This window comes from Portunus trituberculatus, chromosome 23 (assembly GCF_017591435.1).
Source record: "Portunus trituberculatus isolate SZX2019 chromosome 23, ASM1759143v1, whole genome shotgun sequence".
Taxonomy (NCBI): Eukaryota; Metazoa; Arthropoda; class Malacostraca; order Decapoda; family Portunidae; genus Portunus; species Portunus trituberculatus.
The window spans coordinates 15,409,680-15,432,364 of NC_059277.1; the positions used below are offsets into that span (position 1 = coordinate 15,409,680).

General features: G+C 38.8%; 1 protein-coding gene across 2 annotated transcripts; it reads left to right on the top strand.

Moving 5' to 3' along the window:
- The first annotated feature begins 286 nt into the window (after positions 1 to 286).
- On the top strand, positions 287 to 22,110 carry LOC123507950 (ubiquinone biosynthesis protein COQ9-B, mitochondrial-like). 2 transcript variants are annotated; one of them, XM_045261314.1, is made up of 8 exons: positions 287 to 339; positions 435 to 553; positions 19,770 to 19,970; positions 20,408 to 20,558; positions 20,920 to 21,109; positions 21,351 to 21,440; positions 21,571 to 21,690; positions 21,989 to 22,110. In XM_045261314.1, the coding sequence occupies exons 1-8, from the start codon at positions 302 to 304 to the stop codon at positions 22,028 to 22,030; spliced, it is 951 nt and encodes a 316-aa protein (XP_045117249.1). In that variant the 5' UTR covers positions 287 to 301; the 3' UTR covers positions 22,031 to 22,110. The 2 variants fall into 2 exon arrangements, with proteins under 2 accessions (XP_045117249.1, XP_045117248.1); XM_045261313.1 differs by lacking the exons at positions 287 to 339; positions 19,770 to 19,970; positions 20,408 to 20,558; ... (2 more) ...; positions 21,571 to 21,690; positions 21,989 to 22,110 and adding an exon at positions 14,613 to 18,573.
- The last annotated feature ends 575 nt before the right edge of the window (positions 22,111 to 22,685 follow it).

The window sequence follows — 22,685 nt, forward strand, 5'->3', positions numbered from 1 at the left end:
AAGTGGTAGCAAAACGGAGGCAATGAATAAAACAATACATGAAATGAATAAGAGAAAAAAAGAAGAAAACGCATAATTTCAGGGGGAGCCACTCTAGATCTGTCGTTTCAGTTCTTGGCAAATATTAGAAGATAAACATTTTCCAACGCATTCCTTTCGCTTACAAACCTTACAAATACTCTTTCTGTTTCCAGATTATTGACGGTAGAAATAGGGAGGCAAATATAGGCTATGTAAAAGATATGTGGCCATTCGTGCGCCGTTAGGTGAAGACAAGCATGTGTAGGTATTATTAAAAGGAATGAATGATATATCTCGACCACACAAAATCATCTGCATGTAAGTCAGTTACGAATGTCAACCATTATCAAAACTGTGCTGCGTGAATTGTTATGTATATTAAATCTCTTCATTATCTTGTATAATCTTTGCAGAAGAGATGTAAACTGCAAAGCAAAACAGGTCACAAGAAGCAGCAGAGGAGGCGGCATGTTTGGTGTGTGGCGGCGAGTGATTCCTTCCTGTGTTCCTTCACGCCTTGCAACACGCCTGGGTGAGCCTAAAGCCTGCCACTGTGGTACTCAGTGAGCACAGCAGGCCGGTGATGTGTGGCACTGTGTATGATAATTATGATGTGTTGAGAGCAGTTACGTAATTGGTGATTTTTGCTTCGGCCCCTGCCTGTGTGTTTGTATGAGCCATAATTTCTCGGTTATACCTGTCCCACAAATGTTGATTCTATATAATAGATCCGCCTCCCGCAGACCTCAAATGCCGCAAACAGGCTTGGGGCTAGGTGGGAAAACGTGGTTTTAGGGTGGTCCATGCGGTAAGACAACTTACCTGGTTGGCTCCCATAGGTAGAACTGGTGGGCCGCAGGTGTACCAGGCCAAGTTATTAATGATTTGCAATAGGTTCATATAAGTAATGACTGGATAGTACACCATATACATCATTTGGGTTAGTAAAAAAAAAAAAAAAAAAAAAAATATATATATATATATATATATATATATATATATATATATATATATATATATATATATATATATATATATATTAACATCATACTCAAACAAAATGTTTCCCAAAGCACCACATAGCAATCATTTCAAAGAGACTAGTGAGTCTGCTTGGGTGACTTGACAAGGCAGAGAATTCCAAAGAAGGATGTGTCTCTGGGCAGAAAAATCTGTCTTGATTCCAGGTTGTATTGCATTGTGAAGAGCTTTTCAGAGTGTCCCCTAGTGCCCTCTGATAGGGGAAGAACAAAGTGTCTCAGGCTGGAAATGATTGTGTGTGTAAGATTTTTCATTACTTGATAATGTCTGCACTTCGTGTCTTCCCCTCACAGAGTAAAAGTTTACATGAATTAGCCTGTCTGAAAAACTCCAGTGACGTAGGCTTTGAATGTGTTTGGGGAAGAGGCATTGTTCTTGGATACATCCCTAAGGAGACTAACCTAACCTAATCAGTGGAATAGGAGAGAGGATGTCGTACCACTCTGGATGCTCAATAAATGCACTAATGTAACTCTAACTTAACATAATTGCGGGATTTTGCCTCACCCCTAACCAATACAGTTAGTATCCGTAAGAGGATATGGTGAAGCAAAATCCCCCAATTATGTTAAGTTAGAGTTACATTAAATGTAAACTTCTACTGTAAGGTTCTAACTGAACCTTACAGTAAAAATTTACAAGAGGTTCTTCCTTTGCCAAATATGGCCTTTGGTCAGGGGTGTGGAGTCGGAGTCGAGGAGTCGGCTACTTTTGGCCGGAGTCGGAGTCGGAATTGGAGTCAGAGTCGGAGTCGGTAAAAATATGAGCGACTCCGACTCCTTTAACTTTAAGTTCATTTTTAATTAAAAAATTTTCAAACCACATACACATTTTTCAAAGGCTGTGCCGCTGTGATCAAATAGATAAGAATTTAGTTACATTCAATATTACTTCCATCCCACAAGTTTTTATTACATCAGATAATTATAGCAGAACAATAACCATGAATACCATTACTTAATTTAGAGAATAATTATAGCATGTTATTACATATAAAGATAATTTTTATTAATTTATGATAATTATATAATTGTCAAGTACACTTTTATTATGGATTGACTCGAAAATATGTAAGTATTGATTCTTTTAACTTTCATCTTTTTTGGGTGTGGCAACTAGCGGGCTTTTTGTTTAATCTTTTCCCTTGGCCACCATCCCTGATGTAAAAAAATAGACTATGTATATCATTGTACTGTAAAAAAAAAAAAAAAAGTGGAGTCGGAGTCGCAACCTTCAAATTTCCTGGAGTCAGAATTGGAGTCGTAGTCACAACATTTAAATTTACTGGAGTCAGAGTCAGAGTCGCAACATTTAAATTTACTGGGGTCAGAGTCGGAGTCGCAACCTTCAAATTTCCTGGAGTCGAAGTCGGAGTCTGAGTCGCAACATTCAAATTTACTGGAGTCGGAGTCGGAGTCGGAGTCGCAACATTCAAATATACTGGAATCGGAGTCGGAGTCGGACTTTTGAAAATCTGACTCCACACCCCTGCTTTTGGTTCCTTAGACTCTTCGTAGGAAATATGAACTTTGGTCTATTTTGGTATCCCCTACCAGCTTGACCAAAACAAGCTTAAAACTAAGTTAACCTAATCCTAAAGCTAACCTAATCTATCCTAACTTAAGCAAAATCTTACTAATTCGGTTTCTGACATAATGTTTTGATTTTCAAAAGCATCATTGAGTCAATAATAGCTGAACTCATGAAAGAAACTTCATAAGAGTGAAGTCCAGTGAGTATACTACCACAACATGGAGCCAAGTCATGTGCTGCTGACAAGGATTGATAATAAGCATACAGCTTTATTAGATAGGGTGGAATCAAAAGCTTTTCGTCTCATCAACTCCCTTCCTCTGACTGACTGTCTTCAGCCTCTTTCTCACTGTCAAAATGTTGCATCTCTTTCTATCTTTTATTGCTATTTTCATGCTAACTGCTCTATTGATCTTGCTAACTGCATGCCTCCCCTCCTCCTGTGACCTCGCTGCACAAGGCTTTCTTCTTCCTCTCATCCCTGTCCTGTCCAACCCTCTAATACAGTACGCTCAATCATTCATACCTTTCACTGGTAAGCTCTGGAACTTCCTACCTGCTTCTGTATTTCCATCTTCCTATGACTTGACTTTTTTTAAAAGGGAGGTTTCAAGACATTTGTCCCTGGCTTTTGGCTAACCCTTTCAAATCTTTTAGGGAACCTGCAGTTCCAGTAGGCTTATTATCTAATATTTTGTTGTCCTTGGCACCCTTCCCTCTTGCATGAAAAAAAAAGAGAGAAAAAAAAAAACTTACCTAACAGGAGGGATTTTGGTCCCTTTGAGATGACACCCTAAGGGTACTAACCTAAGTTATTGGGCTTCATACCCCCGGATGCCATCTTGAGAACACTATAGCAGAACCAACCTTACTTGGTACTTTGGGTATTTGCTGTATCTTGCTGTGCTGTTGCTACCTCAACCCTAGAGTGACCTGACCTGACCATGCATATCAAGAACAGGGGGTGACAGCACTGCTTGGCCTATATGTGTTACCAAGTGTGGCAGAAGATATAGAGTATTGTTCATCCATCTCTAAATAAAAAAAACGTTCAATAAGCCATGCAGTCGTGTATGAAACATTATAATTTTAGATGAATTGAAAAGCATAGGATGAAAGTGTGAATGAGAGAGAGCAGGAGGGAGAGAGCCATGTGTATGCCAAGTGTGAACGTGACATCAATGTGGGACAGGTGCAGCCAATGCCCAGAGTGTTGTGTTAGTCTGGTGTGTCTATAAACCAACTTAATTTTACTTAAGTCTACCCTGATCCAACAAAGGGACTTTCTCATGGAAGTTTTTTGGTTTTTTTTTTTTTTTTTTTTTTTTTTTTTTTTTTTTTCTTAAAATTGGTCTTTATTTGGTGTGTGATTTCATTATGGTAATGCATGATGACTGATGATTATTTAGTTTTGTCACAATAGTTCTTGTGTCATTCAGTGTTGTCATAGGGAAAGGCTAGGACAATATGAATGCAAAAATGTCTGAAGCATGCAACAGAAAAATTTTATTCATTTACATGTATTCAACCTTAATTTCTGCACATGAAAAGTGACAAGTAGAAGTAGGAAAAAATCTCTGCAAATATATTTCCTTTGCCAAGATTGCCATTACACTCAATCCTTCAAATGAAACTTGTATTCTTACTTTGTGTGGTTAGGTCTGTAATACTTGACACACGATCTGACTTTGTGCTTTGAGCATTGGGTTGATCCAATTGTTGTAAAACTGACATTGGTAATACCTTTTCTTCTTATCTTGTAAAGGCTCCACAAGATGTTAAATTGGGGTGTTTGGTGTGGTTTGAAAGAACTGATAAAGATACCAACTAACTGAATTTTATACCTAAAAGGAGGTCAGTTGGAAAGAATCTTCACATTATTTGTGTGTTATGAAGCCAGCTAATAGAATATTAGAAACATCTCTGTGTAGGAATGAAATTGTGCGTGCTGTATTAGGAGCCTTAGTTTTGTATACTTGCTTCCCATATCCAGATTAGCATTATCATTGAATTGTATACACCTCACGATGCTGTCAGATTTGTCCCTACACATTGGATTACAGACAGCCTTGTTCTAAAGATCCTGGCTTGAAGCAGAGTAAGTCTTTACTGGGGAAAGGACAGATGAAAATGGATTCAATGCCAGCAACAGCAGTGGCTACCATTGAGATGAGCACTGTAAGGGTGAGGGACATTGAAAGGACATCAATAGTTGTTATGATCACCAAATGGCCCTTTTTAAGAAGATACCACAAATGGACTAGCTTGCCCCAGGCTGAGAGTTCCATAGCCTGGTGTGGGACTCAAATACAAGCTTACAAGGGGCATTCTAACGTGCAGCAATCAGCAATACAATGCAGATTCTTCTTGGCTGCCACTACTTTAGTCAGCTTCCTTGAACTATCTCCCATGTATCTCAGTTCAGGGTGCAAACAAATATACTTCCATCTGAGCTCATCACTCTGTTTCACCTACCCAGGTCAGACTCCCCTGCCCAGCAAAACCAAGGGAGGAACTAGCAGTATACATCACTTCACAAATACTCCACAGTCTATACAGAGCAGGGGAGCCAGTCACATTTAATGCTTACAAAACACAACAGAGATAAGAGCCACATAGCTCACCACACAAGGTCACAGGGAGTCCCTACTTTCTTTTTGTTGACAAATACCAAGTGAGCTTCATAGAAGTTTCATTTGGGATTTCTGGCCTCTAATATCATCTCCATATGCCTCGTACTGGCTTTGGGAGATGACACCTTAACATATACGAGTAACAGGAGAGCTTACTGCTACAGCAGAGCAGTATTTACCCCTGCATATGTTGGACCACTTGAGGGAAAGGCCAATTCAAGTTATCTGAGGGATTTTTTTCACATTTTTTCATGCCTGTTAACACTAGATTTAAATGGTCTGTGTAATGCATTATGTTAATAGGTACTACATACATGGTGCATGCACAGACATACACATGTACTGTGGCATACACACACACACACACACACACACACACACACACACACACACACACACACACACACACACACACACACACACACACACACACACACACACACACAATGGATAAAAATGGGAGATGGAATTCAATGTGGACAAAAGCCATGTCATGGAAATGGGAAAAAGTGAAAGACGACCAGTGGGAATCTATAAGATGAGAGATGGAGTAGAACTAGAAAAAGTAAAAAAGGAAAAGGACTTGGGAGTGACAATGGAAGAAAATAATCAACCGGTAAGCCATATTGATAGAATTTTCAGAGAGACGATAATTTGCTAAGGAATATTGGAGTAGCATTTCACTATATGGACAAGGAAATGATGAAGAAATTGATAAGTACTAAAATAAGACCTAGATTGGAATATGCAGGAGTTGTGTGGACTCCCCATAAAAAGAAACATAAGAAAATTAGAGACTACAAAAATGGCTACAAGAATGGTTCCAGAATTTAAAGGGATGACATATGAGGAGAGACTAAAGGCTATGGATCTACCAACCTTGGAGCAGAGAAGAGAGAGAGGGGATCTGATACAAGTTTATAAATTGATTAACGGAATGGATGAAGTGGATAATGAGAAACTGATCCTGAGAGAAGAATATGACTTTAGAAGCACAAGATCGCAGAGTAAGAAACTAAGGAAGGGACGATGTCTGAGAGATGTTAAAAATTTAGTTTCCGCAAAGATGTGTTGAGACTTGGAACAGTTTGAGTGAGGAAGTGGTGTCAGCAAAGAGTGTACATAGTTTTAAAGAAAAATTGGATAAGTGTAGATATGGAGACGGGACCACACGAGCATAAAGCCCAGGCCCTGTAAAACTACAACTAGGTAAATACACACACACACACACACACACACACACACACACACACACACACACACACACACACACACACACATGAGAAAGGGAAGATGTCTGAGAGATGTTAAAAAATATAGTTTCCCACAAAGATGTGTTGAACGTGGGAAGTTTGAGTGAAGAAGTGGTGTCAGTGGATAAGTGTAGATATGGAGACGGGGCCACACAAGCATAAAGCCCAGGCCCTGTAAAACTACAACTATAGGTAAATACAACACACACACACACACACACACACACACACACACACACACACACACACACACACACACACACACACACACACACACACACACACACACACACACATGTAGGGAAGAACTAGCTAGTCCTATATACAACATCATAAAATGCTCAATAAAAAATGGAACAGTACCAGTATAATGGAAAAGAGCTGAGGTGGTTCCCATATATAAGAAAACAAGGAAGGAAGAACCTTTAAATTACAGACCAGTATCACTAACTAGTGTAATATGCAAGATGTGTGAAAGAGTAATAAAGAAACAATGGATCGAGTTTCTTGAAGACAACAAATTATTATCCAATAGCCAATTTGGTTTTAGAAAAGGTCGGTCGTCTGTAACAAATTTACAGAGTTTCTACTCTAGAATAGTTGATAGAGTACAAGAGAGAGAGGGATAGATTGACTGTATTTGTTTGGATTTAAAAAAAGGTGTTTGATAAAGTGCCACATGAATGATTACTGTGGAAGTTAGAGGAGAAGGGTGGCTTAAAAGGAAGCACATTGAGATGGATGGAAAATTATTTGAAGGGGAGAGAAATAAGGATGGTAGTTAAAGATATGAAGTCCAAGTGGAGAGCAGTAGAAAGCGGAGTGCCACAGGGATCAGTATTGGCGCCAATACTTTTTCTCATATATATAAATGACATGCCAGAGGGAGTGAACAGCTACATAAATCTGTTTGCAGATGTTGCAAACTGTGCAGAGTTAGAATAAAGCAAAAAAGAGGATTGTGAATTACTGAAGGAAGACCTAAATAAGATCTGGAAATTAAGTAAAAAGTGGGAGATGGAATTCAATGTGGACAAAAGCCATGTTATGGAAATGGGAAAGAGTGAAAGATGACCAGTGGGAATCTATAAGATGGGAGATGGAGTAGAACTAGAGAAAGTAAAAAAGGAAAAGGACTAGGGAATGACGATGGAAGAAAACAATCAACTGCTAAGCCATATTGATAGGATTTTCAGAGAGACATATAATTTGCTAAGGAATATTGGATTAGCATTTCACTACATGGAAAAAGAAGTGATGAAGAAATTGATAAGTACTATAATAAGACCCAGATTGGAATATGCAGAAGTTGTGTGGACCCCCATTAAAAGAAACACATAAGGAAATTGGAGAGACTTTAAAAAATGGCTACAAGAATAGTTCCAGAATTTAAAGGGATGACATATGAGAGACTAAAAGCTATGGATCTACCAACCTTGGAACAGAGAAGAGAGAGAGGGGATCTGATACAAGTTTATAAATTGATTAACGGAATGGATCAAGTGGATAATGAGAAACTGATCCTGAAAGAAGAATATGACATTAGAAGCACAAGATCGCATAGTAAGAAACTGAGGAAGGGAAGATGTCTGAGAAATGTTAAAAAATATAGTTTCCCACAAAGATGTGTTGAGACTTAGAACAGTTTGAGTGAGGAAGTGGTGTCAGCAACGAGTGTGCATAGTTCTAAAGAGAAATTGGTTAAGTGTAGATATGGAGATGGGGTCACACGAGCATAAAGCCCAGGCCCTGTAAAACTACAACTAGGTAAATACACACACACACACACACACACACACACACACACACACACACACACACACAGATGAATTGGTGGAGAAGTCATGGAGGCTAGCCCAGCAGGAAACAACAAGGAAGATTTGGTTGAGAAGAGATCTCGGTGAAAAGGAAAGAGAAATGTTAAATGAGTTGAGAAAGGAGGCTTTGAAAAAAAATGAAGAGAGGACAGAAGAAGAGAAGAAAGAGTTTTTCTGGAGAATCTTGGATATGAGACTGAGGAAGTGGTTCATAACCCAGAAAAGTACAGCAAGAAAGGACTAAAGAAACTTACATATGAGCGAAATGTAATGTATTCCAACATAAATGGAGTGATATCGGGATTTTAGAACTCAACGATTACTTGAGGGACAAGAACCCAGATATTGTGGGTCTTACTGAAACAAAACTGAGAGAGGGAGAAGACCTGATGAAGGTTGGAGAAGGAAATATAACGTTTGGAAAAGAAATAGAGTAGGTAAGATGGGAGGAGGAGTGATGTTGCTGGTTAAAAAGATATAAAGGTGGATCAAGTGAAAAAGGTATGGGAAAGGCAGAAGTGCTAAAGATCAGAGCAGAAACTAATGAAGGAAAAAGAGGCACTACATAGTGGTGTACGTACCACCCAAGACAAATGCATGGTCAGTACAGGAATATGAAGAAATGATAAGTGATACAGGAACATGTCTGGAAGAAATGTTGGGTGGCTGTGAACGAACTATAATGATGGGAGATTTTAATTGTAAAGAGGTGTGTTGGGAGGACTGGTCAATGGAAGGATCAGAGACAACATGGGAAATACACTATTGACACTGGCAATGGAAAATGTGTTAACTCAGTGGGTCAAAGAAGATACTAGGTTTGGAGGAGAGGGAGCATCGTCAAGACTGGACTTGGTCTTTAGTACAGAGCCAATGGTCATTGAGGAGATGAGGGTGGAGTGCCCTTTAGCAAAGAGTGATCATGCAGTTTTGGAGTTCAAGGTGATAGACGAAGAGAAATCTAGAAGAAATGAAGAATATAAAGTGGGAAGATGGAATTATGCCAAGACAGATTTTGGAAACCTAAAGAAATTCTTTCAAGAGACAAATTGGATGAAATTCAAGAGTGCTAAGGAGCAAATGAAAAGTGGAAGGAATTTATAAAAATATACAAAGAAGGTGAGAAAAATTTGTACCAATAAGACAACATAGAGAAGTTGGAAAGCAGGACTGGTTTAACGATAGATGTGAAAAGGCTAGAACAAGAAAAGAGGATGCATGGAAGAGGTGGAGAAGGAAAAGACGGATTAAGCAGTGGAAAGTTACAAAAGAGCAAGAAATGAATATGTGTTGATTAGAAGAGAAGAAAGAAAGAAACAAGAAAAGGATATAATTGATAAATGTAAAGACCAACCAAGGCTTTTTTACAGACATGTGAACAACAACATCAAAAATAGAGAAAGTATTGAAAGTTTAGAAGTAAATGGAGTATACAGTGAAGATCCCAGGAAATGGCAGAGGCTATGAATGGATGCTTTCGGAAGGTATTCACAAAGGAGACTGCTTTTGACAAACCACTGGTAATGGAACAGAAAGGGATTATGAAGGAGTTTCAAGTAACGGTGGAGGAGATCAAGAACATGATGGGGAGTTTAGAAGTGAGAAAAGCTGTGGGACCTGATGGGGTATCAGGATGGATTTTAAGAGAATGCAGGAGCAATTGGCAGAAAAAGTTTGTGAAGTAATTGATGCCTCATTAAGGGAAGGTGTAGTGCCCCAAGACTGGAAAAGAGCTAACATTGTCCCAATCTATAAATCAGGTAACAAGAGAGACCCATTGAACTATAGACCAGTGTCACTTACAAGTGTGGTAGCTAAGATGTGTGAGAGGGTGGTGAAGACTAGATGGACAGACTTCTTGGAGAAAAATGACATACTTTGTGAGTGTCAATTTGGTTTTAGGAAAGGGCGTTCATGCACGACAAACCTGATATGTTACTATTCGAGGGTGATAGATGTAATACAGGAAAGAGATGGTTGGGCTGATGGAATATATCTGGATTTAAAAAAGGCCTTTGATAAGGTACCACACCAGAGACTGATCTGGAAACTTGAAATGGTAGGAGGAGTGCATGGCAGTTTACTAAAATGGATGGAAGACTTTTGGTAGGAAGAGAAATGAGAACAATAATTAAGGACAGACCATCAGAATGGGGATTGGTGGAGAGTGGAGTTCCACAGGGATCAGTGTTGGCACCAGTAATGTTCGCAGTCTACATAAATGACATGGTGGATGGGGTGTCCAGTTATGTGAGCCTATTTGCAGACGATGCAAAATTGTTACGAAAAGTGAGATGTGACAAAGATTGCGAACTACTCCAGGAAGACTTGGACAGAATATGGAAATGGAGCTGTACATGGCAAATGGAGTTCAACACGACAAAATGCAAGAAAATAGAGTTTGGCAAGAGTGAAAGAAGAATCAGGAGTATGTACAAGATAGGAAATGAAGACATAAAACCAGTCATGAAGAAAAAGACCTTGGGGTGACAATTACCAATGACCTATCGCCAGAGAGACATATAAACAAAATAATTGGAGAAGTATTGAACTTATTGAGGAACATAAGAGTGGCGTCAGATATCTAGATGAAGAAATGATGAAGAAAATAATTACTGCAATGATAAGACCGAGGCTTGAATATGCAACAATACAGTGGGCTCCGAACTTAAAGAAACACATAAGGAAACTAGAGAAAGTACAGAGGGCTGCAACGAAAATGGTGCCTGACTTAAGAGATTTGACTTATGAAGACAGACTGAAAAGAATGCAACTTCCAACCCTGGAAAACAGAAGAGAAAGGGGAGACCTGATAGCAATATACAGAGTGATGATTGGCATGGAAAAATGGATAGGGAAGATCTGTGTATGTGGAATGGAAGAATGTCGAGAGGGCATGGGAAAAACTAAAATGGCCACTTATAGGAGAGATGTGAAAAATATAGCTTCCTCATAGAAGGGTGGAAGCATGGAATAGTTTAGACGTGGAAGTGGTCAACGCAAGGAATATTCATGATTTTAAGAAAAGCTGGACATTAATAGATATGGAGACGGGACAACACGAGCATAGCTCTTTTCCCGTATGTTACAATTAGGTAAATACAATTAGGTAAATACACACACACACACACACACACACACACACACACACACACACACGCCCGGCAGCTCAGTGGTTAGAGCACTGGCTTCACAAGCCAGAGGACCGGGGTTCGATTCCCCGGCTGGATGGAGATATATGATTGTGTCTCCTTTCACGTGTAGCCCCTGTTCACCTAGCAGTGAGTAGGTACGGGATGTAAATCAAGGAGTTGTGACCTTGTTGTCCCGGTGTGTGTTGTGTGCCTGGTCTCAAGCTCTGAGCTCGTTCCGTAGGGTAACGTCTGGCTGACTCGTCAGAGACTGCAGCAGATCAAACAGTGAAACACACACACACACACAATAGAAAGGTTAAAAGGAGAGAACGGGATGGTGGAAGACCCAAAAAGTATGGCAAAACTGTTAAATAGTAAATTTCAGAAGGCCTTTCCTGAGGAATCCAAATTTGAAAAACCACAGGGTAATAGAGAGACTGTCCATTTGAAAGAGATTAAAGTAACCAAGCTTGAAATAAAAAGAGTTGATGACGGAATTAGATGAGGAGGAGGCAATGGGACCGGGTGAAGTCTCAGGCAGAATACTGAAGGAATGTAGGGAAGAACTAGCAAGTCCTATATACAACATCATAAAATGCTCAATAGAACATGGAACAGTACCAGTAGAATGGAAAAGACCTGAGGTGGTTCCCATATATAAGAGTGGAAGGAAAGAAGAACCTTTAAATTACAGACCGGTATCACTAACAAGTGTAATATGCAAGATGTGTGAAAGAATAATAAAGAAACAATGGATCGAGTTCATTGAAGACAACAAATTAATATCAAATAGCCAATTTGGTTTTAGAAAAAGACGTTCGTGTGAAACAAATTTACTGAGTTTCTACTCTGGAATAGTTGATAGAGTACAAGAGAGAGAGGGATGGGTTGACTGTACTTATTTGGATTTAGAAAAGGCATTTGATAAAGTGCCACATGCAAGATTACTGTGGAAGTTAAAGGAGAAGGGTGGCTTAAAAGGAAGCACATTGAGATGGATGGAAAATTATTTGAGGGGGAGAGAAATAAGGACGGTAGTTAAAGATATGAAGTCCAAGTGGAGAGCAGCAGACAGCGGAGTGCCACAAGGGTCAATATTGGCGCCAGTACTTTTTCTCGTACATGTATATATAAACAACATGCCAGAGGGAGTGAACAACTACATAAATCTGTTTGCAGAGGTTGTGAAACTGCGCAGAGTTATAAAGCAAAAAGAGGATTGTGAATTACTGAAGGAAGACCTAAATAAGATCTGGAAATGAAGTAAAAAGTGGGAGATGGAATTCAATGTGGACAAAAACCATGTTGTGGAAATGGGAAAGAGTGAAAGACGACCCGTGGGAATCTATAAGATGGGAGATAGAGTAGAAGTAGAGAAAGTAAAAAAGGAAAAGGGCTTGGGAGTGACTATGGAAGAAAACAATCAACCGCAAAGCCATATTGATAGGATTTTCAGAGAGACATATAACTTGCCAAGGAATATTGGATTAGCATTTCACTACATGGACAAAGAAGTGATGAAGAAATTGACAAGTACTATAATAAGACTCAGATTGGATTATGCAGGAGTTGTGTGGATCCCCATAAAAAGAAACACATAAGGAAGTTGGAGAGACTACAAAAAATGGCTACAAGAATGGTTCCAGAATTTAAAGGGATGACATATGAGGAGAGACTAAAGGCTATGGATCTACCAACCCTGGAATAGAAAAGAGAGAGAGGGAATCTGATACAAGTTTATAAATTGATTAACAGAATGGGTCAAGTGTATAATGAGAAACTGATCCTGAGAGATGACATTCAAAGCACAAGATCGCATAGTAAAAATACTGAGGAAGGGAAGATGTCTGAGAGATGTTAAAAAATATAGTTTCCCGCAAAGATGTGTTGAGACTTGGAATAGTTTGAGTGAGGAAGTGGTGTCAGCAACGAGTGTGCATAGCTTTAAAGAAATATTGGATAAGTGTAGATATGGAGATGGGGCCACACGAGCATAAAGCCCAAGCCCTGTAAAACTACAATTAGGTAAATACACACACACACACACACACACACACACACACACACACACACACACACACACACACACACACACACACACACACACACACACACACCTGCTTCATGTCTTAAATGACTCAGACAACTCCTCATGTTTCTCCGATAATGAAAGATCTATCAGTGTTTTTTTGGGCCTGTATGTAAACTGATTAACTTAAGATCACTCAACCAAAAGACAAAAAATGCCTACTGGTGCAATTTGGATAAAAAAAATAATGATAAATAAATAAATAAAAAAGATCCTGAAAGTGTTCTACTTATCCGACATCCGTCAAATTCAGGTTCAACTTAATCGATGTTTACTGTGTTTATGTTTATTTGCCCTCTGATTGGATGTAACAAATCATCCCTTCTGTCTCACTAGGATCTCCCCTCACTTTTGTCTCACTAGCAACTAAGACATGATCTGGTACACCATGCACCTCCCATCTGGACCCTGCACATGCTTAGATAGGCAGAATTGGGAAAGAGGGGAAATAGGGAAGCATGGGAAGGCCACCTGTCCCTTCCTGCATGGCCATACCACATGCTAATGTATATATGAAGGACCGCAATTTTTCTTAAACCATAATAAGCATTCCGAGGAATTCGGATCAAGTCTGACTTCATAGCCATCAAGGATAACTCTCGGGCTATCTACTACATAATTATCAAAGAAAGAGAACGAGTGGAAGTGGACGAAATTATTAATGAAAATTAACTTCTAGGTGCTTTCCCTCTTTCTACTTCATTTAATAAACACAATTCATAATATAGCATTTACAGTGAAGCTAATTTGGAGCAATAAGTAGTGGCGTTCATAAAGATTATATTGATAACTTAATAAAGAATCTTTATCATTTGTGCATAACTGACTCAGCTTTGTTAAGTTTTTTTTTTTTTTTTTTACTTGATATGCCTATGTTGTGATAGCAGGTAAAAAATACATGGTCTTGTTGATATCACTTACATTGTACAAATGTTTATTGTTAAACTTAAGAATATGCATAACAATGACTTAAAGGTGTTAATGTGTTATCATTTGAGCATTTATATGTATTGTGTTGTAATTCATAGAGTGCAGGGCTGCATAAGGAAAACAGCTGTTGACTGAAAGTAGTGTTTCCTGATTGCTTTCAGGCCAAGGCAGGATTGACAGCAATTCAAGGGAGAAGGACAGCCAAGACAGCTTAGTGCAGTATTGCACAAGTTAACTGTGTAGTGTAGAGAACATGGAGGTGGAGAACAGCACACAAGACCTACCAGCCCCAGTGGCTGATAAGATGGACCTTGGGGAAGTAGTGTGGCAAGAACTGCTGGCTGGTAATTATGAGAATGCAGTACAGGCAGTCAAGGCCAAAGAGAATGAAGTAAGCCTTGAGAATAACAGTCTGGAGTTGGTTCCTGTTGTGACTAAACTGCTGCAAGAGGATGTGGGCCCAGAGGGGGAGCAGTGTGTGGAGGACATCCTGCTGCACATTGCTTCGGTGGCCAATCCCAAGGAAGTTGTGCTGGTGTTTCTGGAGGTGCTAGAAATGAAATGGTCAGCTACTCAGGTGCGTGTCATGCTGTCCCCTCTGCAGACAGTGCTGCTCCGCCAGGCCTCATCCACCAACACCCGTGCAGTGACCTTCTCCTGGGTGTTTAATACTTTGTATTCTCATGTAGCCACCTTGGAAACCCCACAAGGCCTTAACCTTGAGGGTAAGGAGAGGCACCTTCTGGACTTTGATCCTCTCGTGAGGGAAGCAAGTGACATCCTTCAACACCTCATCCAGTTTTATGAGGGAATCTTCACAAGGGTGATAAGTGGAGAGCTTGAATGGGGAGGTGGGAAGGACTCAAGGGAGTATCTTGCCATGTTCCTGCTTCAACTGTTTCACAAGCCTCTTACCTATCTAGATGTGTTTGATGAGAACAAAGGGGACACCTGTAATGCTTTATACCTGTCGTGTGGCCATTTGGCCTCCATGGTTGGCCAGCTGTTTTTCAATGTGTTCAAGCTACTAGGCAGCGTATCTTGGAAGTCTTCTAAAACTCTTCTGGCCTCTGAATCAAAAGAGATTGAGGAAATGAAACCAGAAACACTTGAAGACAATGATGGTGAAGATGACAGAGAAGGCAAGAAAGATGAGGTGTCACAACTGTCCTTGGCCTGCTTCTTCTACTGTGTGGTGGGGCAGGAGATGGCTGCAGAGTGGGTACCACAAGTCTACTCTCACCAGTATGTGTTCCTGACCTGCTTGCCTTTGGTTAGTGCACTGCTGCAAGAGAAGGAACACATCCCTATTCATAAAGGCTTGATTCTGTCTGGTGCACTCCTAAACAAACTGGCAAGGCATTCCCTCCCTGGTGACTCCTTAGAGGCACCAGCACACTCCTCCTTCCCTCAGCTGTTGGTGAGGGTAATGACCTTTTGTGACAACAAGGAACTGAGGACACAGGCACTTGATATTTTCCGTACCCACATGGGCAAGTTTGACTCCCAGGGAAGAAGAAAATTAATTCAGGCTTTGCTTCTCTCTGTCAAACATGCTGGTGTGTTAGGACTAGTGATCCATGAACTCAAGGAAAATGTTGCCTTAAATCTGAGCAAAGAAAATTTAGACCTAAATTTCAGTGGCAGAAACTTAGTGGAACTTGTGAAGGCAGCTTGTGTGTTGCCTGAAGCTGAACAGACTGACCTTCTGGAGTGGAGTGACTGTATCATGGCTGCTCTCAATCTGCTGATATTCCTGTTCATCAGAGACAAGGAGAACAGAACAAAAGTAGCTGGTGTTTCTCATAGTTTGAAGGAAGGGTATTTGACTCAACTTCAAACAGGCTTGGACCTCAGCAAGGGACATTATGAACTGAAACTGAAAGAGCTTAGTGAGACACAGTGTAAAAAGAAAGAGGATAAGCTGAGTGTGTGTGTAGGTGGACAGATGTTACCCAACCTGCCTCGGGACCAAGAGAGGAAGGTTGTGGAGGCTGCCATATGCTCCCTGGACATGATGCAGTGTGTGCTGGTTAGAGCTGTGCAGGCCATTGAAAAGAACATATAATTTCTTAGCAGAATTGCCTCTACTTTATTTTATGATTTTGTTGAATAATGGAAGAAAAATAACTTATGAATTTGTTCACAGTGAAATAGCAATGAATATCAATAAGGTCTATAGCTATTCTTAAACATTTTGGTGTCCTGTTTCAACTATATTATAACTCCATTAATCTGAACACCGATAGTCTGAAATTCCCAATTACCTGAATTTTTAAAGATTGGGTGAAAAAATAATTTTTTGCCAAAATTACATCTCTGCACAAATTCAAATCAGATGACAAATGCACCATGGCAGAGAGGAGTGGAAGTAGATGCTGCTATTGATGCTGCTTTTCCTATTAAGTCCATAACAATAGATAGTTCAGTACATTAATGAATTAAAAAAAATTGTTGTTTGAATGACATGGAAGTATTGTAATATGTTATGCCTGGGATTTTAGGGGCATGTGTGTGAGAAATTGTTGTTTATTGTGAGTGGTTGGATGTATTAGTGTTGGTGATTATTGCTTGTGAGAAGAGTGCTTGTTTATTTGTTAAGAATTAAGTTAAGTTTATTTGTGGTGCAAAAGGCTTGTACTCTGTGTAGGAATGTTTGTAAGAGGTTAGAGGTTGTGTCTACAGTTGAGTGTGTGTGTGTGTGTGTGTGTGTGTGTGTGTGTGTGTGTAATGTCATCTGGCTAAGAAGCTATGGTCAATTTCAGTGTCACCAAGGCTTATGTTTTTCTTGTGAGACATGTAGTGACCTGTAACCTAACTTTAACTTAATTATATATAAAAATATGAGGGTAAAAAAACCTACTACACAAAACAAAGCAATGTAGTGAATTGTTGGCAGTGCTGCTTACCATTATCAACGTGTGGTAGCTGCCACACCACCGTCAAAGCTGTAATTTATGTATTTTTGGAGATTTTCTGTGTGATTTTCTTAATTTTCAACCTCTTCTGGAACACAAGTTACTCAATTCAGTGCTCTCTCACCACAATTTCCCACAGATCCCCCAAAATTATTTGGGATGAGAGGTAGGCATAAGTTGAAAATAGTTGTAACTTGAAAACTATCCATCAGTGAAGGAAATGATATAGAACATCATTCAGTTCACTACATGTCTCACCAGAGAAACAAAAGCAACATGAAAAAATTGTTGGATGTGTGAAATAAAAAATTGTCTTGTTATGTGGAGGTCCTGGTGTGGTGATGCTTTCAGGGGTACATTGTGATATCCAACTAATCCAATAATCCAACATGCTCCTGGTCCCTTGCTCATCTGATTAACGAACAGACTTCTACTATACTTGTAATGGTGTTTTCATGACTTGAACAAGGATTCTACAACATTAATTGCAAAAACAGCATTACAATCTCACTAATCTCTAACTTTTAAATCATCCCCATGAAAGAACAAAGGAATGCAAAATAAGAAGAGAAAATTTAGATGTTGGAAAATATTGTTACTTACTGTGTTCAGTAGTGACCGCATTGTGATCACTGAGGTGCATGATTACTAGATTGTTTAAATGCTGGTACTTCGTTAACATTGGGGAGAAAAGACAGTAGTTAGAGGCAGAGGGGTGCAATTAGTTTGTGCATACATAATTCAGTCAGCTGCAGTATGTATTCTTATTCTCACCTGGTTCACTAAATGTTCATACAGTATTTATTGTTCTCACCATAGGCATTGTTTGTTAAGTGACTCATTCTGTGGCTTGGACCTGCACTGCTTGATCTTTGTTCATGGTCTTTGCCTCACTTGTGTTTCTCTTGCCATCTCAGTGTGTCTTTATTTTAACTTGTGCTCACTGGGTATTCTAGTGTTGTAGTGATTCTCTCTCTCTCTCTCTCTCTCTCTCTCTCTCTCTCTCTCTCTCTCTCTCTCTCTCTCTCTCTCTCTCTCTCTCTCTCTCTCTCTCTCTCTCTCTCTCTCTCTCTCTCTCTCTCTCTCTCTCTCTCTCATCCACCCCATGTTTGGTTACTTTGCTGTTAAAGTGAATATGTGTATGCTTGTATGAAATTTCTATGATTTATGATATTTATTTATCAATAAACTATAATAATTTCTATACTTATGTTTCTTTATACAACATGAATGCTGGTGGTATGTTGATATGATGACAGAATATGAAAGATTATGATGAAAATTTACTTTGCTAGATAGAAATTTAAAGGATATAGGGTCAGTATGCTAAATTGAATTTGTTTCTTTGACTGGTTATTCAAGTGTTTGTTGCAATGAGTGGAGAAAGTGAAGTTGCCCCGTCAGTGAAAAGTGTGAACTGAGCCATAACACTAAACATTGCCAGTAATGATTTCCTACACATCAGCATTTCCTTACCCATTTATACCACTTTTTTTTTTCCTCCATGTAAGAGGGGAAAGCAGGCCAAGGGCAACAAAAATGATCAAACAAATAAAGGTCCACTGAGATGGTAGTCCCCAAATTGACTTCCCTTACTACATTAGTCTATTGACCAGACTTTTTATCTTGGAGAGAGGTAGCCAAAAGAATGGATGAATGTCTTGAAACCTCAAGTCATAAGTAAATGAAAATGTAGAAGTAGGTAGGGAGTTCCAGAGTTTACCAAAGAAAGGGATGAATGATTGAGAGTACTGGTTAACTCTTGTGTTGGAGAGGTGGACAGAACAGGGATGAGAGAGAAAAGAAAGTTTGTGCAGCGAGGCTTAAGGAGGGGGGAAGGCATATAGTTAGCAAGATGAGAAGAGCAGTTGGCATGAAATTAGTGGTAGAAGATAGCAAAAGATGCAGCATTGTGACAGTGAAAAAGAGGCTGAAGGCAGGTAGTTAGAGGAGAGGAGTTTATATGATGAAAAGCTTTTAGTCCCATCCTATGCAAGAGGAAGATGACTTATTGGCTGAGATGAGTTTGGTAAAGTTTTCAATAGATTGATGTAATCTTTGTGGTGGTAACAAAAGCCTTTTAAAAGAATATTGGGCTGGTGATATTATGAGAAAGTGGTTAGGAATATCTTTATAAACAATATCATGATTAGCAGTACTGTATTGAATTGTTTAGGATGACTATGAAGAAAGCACTGCTTCTGCAAAACTACATAAGATAAACACTAAGAAACCTATAAGGAAAATGTGTTCACTGTAATATGAGATAATGTTTTTAAGATTTTGGAGTGAGAAGAAGCAGGAATAAAAGTTGATAGTTACAAGTAAATATGTTGATGGGAATAATGTGGCTGTCCTGTGTGCAGTATGTATTTCTTAGCAGTTCATTTTGCCTCCCAGGATATGCCCGGTGCCTGCAGACAGCATCCCTCCATGGCGTGGCAGAGGAGGGAAAGTCAGGACCCGAGACATCTTCCTCACCAGACCAGGAAGGCAGTGACCTGGAGACAGATGGGGAGCAACAGCTGAAGGAGGAAATATTGCAGGCCTCTCTTCCTTTTGTACACACACATGGGTGGTCCCAGGATGCTATTGCTCAAGGCAGGTGTTATGCTTACTTCTTATTTTTTTTTTCTTACATTTTTTTATTATTATTATTATTATTATTATTATTATTATTATTATTATTATTATTATTATTATTATTATTATTATTACATATTACTACTACTTCTTCTTCTTATTATTATTATTATTATTATTATTATTATTATTATTATTATTATTATTATTATTATTATTATTATTGTTATTATTGTTATTATTATTATTTATAGTAATAGTATGTTGCATAATATACATTTTTATCTGAAACTAATTGTTTTTAGCATACACTTTTTTTTCCTGATAAACTTTGTGGTACTTTCTGAGGATTTATCCACCATAGTACAAGTAACGATAGTAAACTTATTGAACTTTTTAGCTGCGGGACATATTCATGAAAGTTGTTTATAACAAAAGTTGTTGTCCCACACCAGGAGCAGAGACTCTTGGCTACTCCAGCATGGTTCATGGCATGTTCCCTGGAGGTGGAGTGGATCTAGTCAACTACTTCTATGGAGAGTGCAACAGTAAATTAGATGACTCGCTTAGGACAGCCGTTAAAGCAGCAGAGGAGAATCAGGAACTGTGAGTGGATATATATCAAAGGTTTTAAAGTAACAGTGAATTATGTGTACATCCATGTCTGGTTTTAAGTCCTTTTTTTTCATAGTAAGTAATATTGGCACCTTTGAGTAAATTCCACAAATTAGTGTTCTGCTTTTTGTATAAGCTGAGATTTAATCTGCTATCACACTTTATATTAGCTTTAGTTAGTACAGTATATGCATAATCACTTTGTCTGCCACATTCCTTTCATTGTTCTAGAACCTTTCTCTTGTTAGATTTAGACAGGACGGATTTGAAGCACAATGATGCAGAGCTACCTATATACTGCCCACACAGTCACTGCATTGTGATTCTGACATTTCATTCTTCTTTGCTTCAGCCGCAAGGGTACAACTGCATTCATTGCTGCTGCTGTGGAGGAGCGACTCAGGATGAACATAGAGTACCATGATTCCTGGCACCGGGCCTTGGCACTCCATGCCTCTCCCTCCAACATGTCGAATGCACTGCACAATATTGGCACTCTGACCGATACTATTTGGTACCATGCTGGAGACAGATCTCATGATGTATGTGTTTGTCTCAGTGTTTCACTTTGAGTAACATAATTAAATCATTTGAGCAAATGAGCAAATTTTGGCCATCATGAATGTGTAATGAGTCAGTATATATTCTGAATGCATAAATAACAAATGCTACTTTTAATACAACCACATTAATATATCTCTATAAGTGTAGTAGCTGAAAAATTGTAATCACTGTTGATTAATGTGATTTTAGAATTTGCACCTCCCATTTTACTTCCCCCAGTTCAATTGGTACACCAAGAGAGGCATTCTGGCTGCTGTCTACAAGAGCACAGAGCTGTGTATGCTGCAGGACAAGTCTGAAGATTTTCAGGTATGAGACAGAGAAAGAGTAAAGCTTGTGATGTCAAACTTAGATGGCTACATTTACTAGTACTTTTCCAGATCTCCACTCACATGGTAGACAATTGTGTATTTTAATCTTCGCCTAACTTGGCCCACAGGACACCTGGACCTTCATGAACCGGCGACTCTCAGATGTGCACAGTGTTGGCAAGTGTGTGCGGAAAGGAGCCAGCTTCCTTGGAGATGCTGGAAACCTGGCGAAGGCTGGTATACTGACTGTGAGTGACCCTGAGGCTTGCTGTCATCATCATCATTGTCGTTGTCCATGCTTTGATACTTGTATCATTAGCATAAGTGATGTGTAATATACAGAAACATTTACCATATAATCAGCAGCCTAATTTAGAGTTGCTTTAATATTTCATTTAACAAGGAAATGAGTGACAAAAGATAACATGAAGATAGAAACATAGGGAGGACTATCATTAGAATTGGTGATCCCAAGTTGGGAAGACTGATATTTCAATTTCTCCAATTTTAACAGGTTTTCTTTAACATTTCTTTCTCTCATTTCAGGCTCTCAACATAGCAGGGATGAACTCAAAGTCTCGTTTCTAAGTAACTCTTTATAAGTTAATATGCACATTGTTCATTGTAAATATTACAGTATTACCAATAAAATTACTTTTTTTTCTGAACGTTGATTTATATACTGTACTTAAATATGAAAGAGAGAGAGAGAGAGAGAGAGAGAGAGAGAGAGAGAGATTTTCTAGTTCTTGATCAATTTAGGTAGATGAAGCTTTTGCATTAGCCTTTCCAGATAATATCTTGTTTTGCTCTCTCTCTCTCTCTCTCTCTCTCATAAAGGTATAACGATTTTTGCTTTTCTTAGCCTTGCTAGGGGACGTGGAAGAGATTATTTAATTTGCGTGTGTTGGTAAGATGTACGAGTATATTGTAATGAAGGATAATCTTATATTTCTATCTAATCTTACGATTAAAGTACCTAATATATAAACATAATAATATATATATATATATATATATATATATATATATATATATATATATATATATATATATATATATATATATATATATATATATATATATTATGTTTATATGTACATTAGGTACTTTAATCGTAAGATTAGGTAGAAATATAGGATTATCCTTCATTACAATATACATCTTACCACACACGTAAATTAAATAATCTCTTCCAGGTCACATAGCAAGGCTAAGAAAAGCAAAAATTGATATATATATA

Coding starts and splice junctions, on each gene's coding strand:
- LOC123507950 (XM_045261313.1), top strand. CDS start 14,705: ATGGAGGTGGAGAACAGCACACAAGACCTACCAGCCCCAGTGGCTGAT.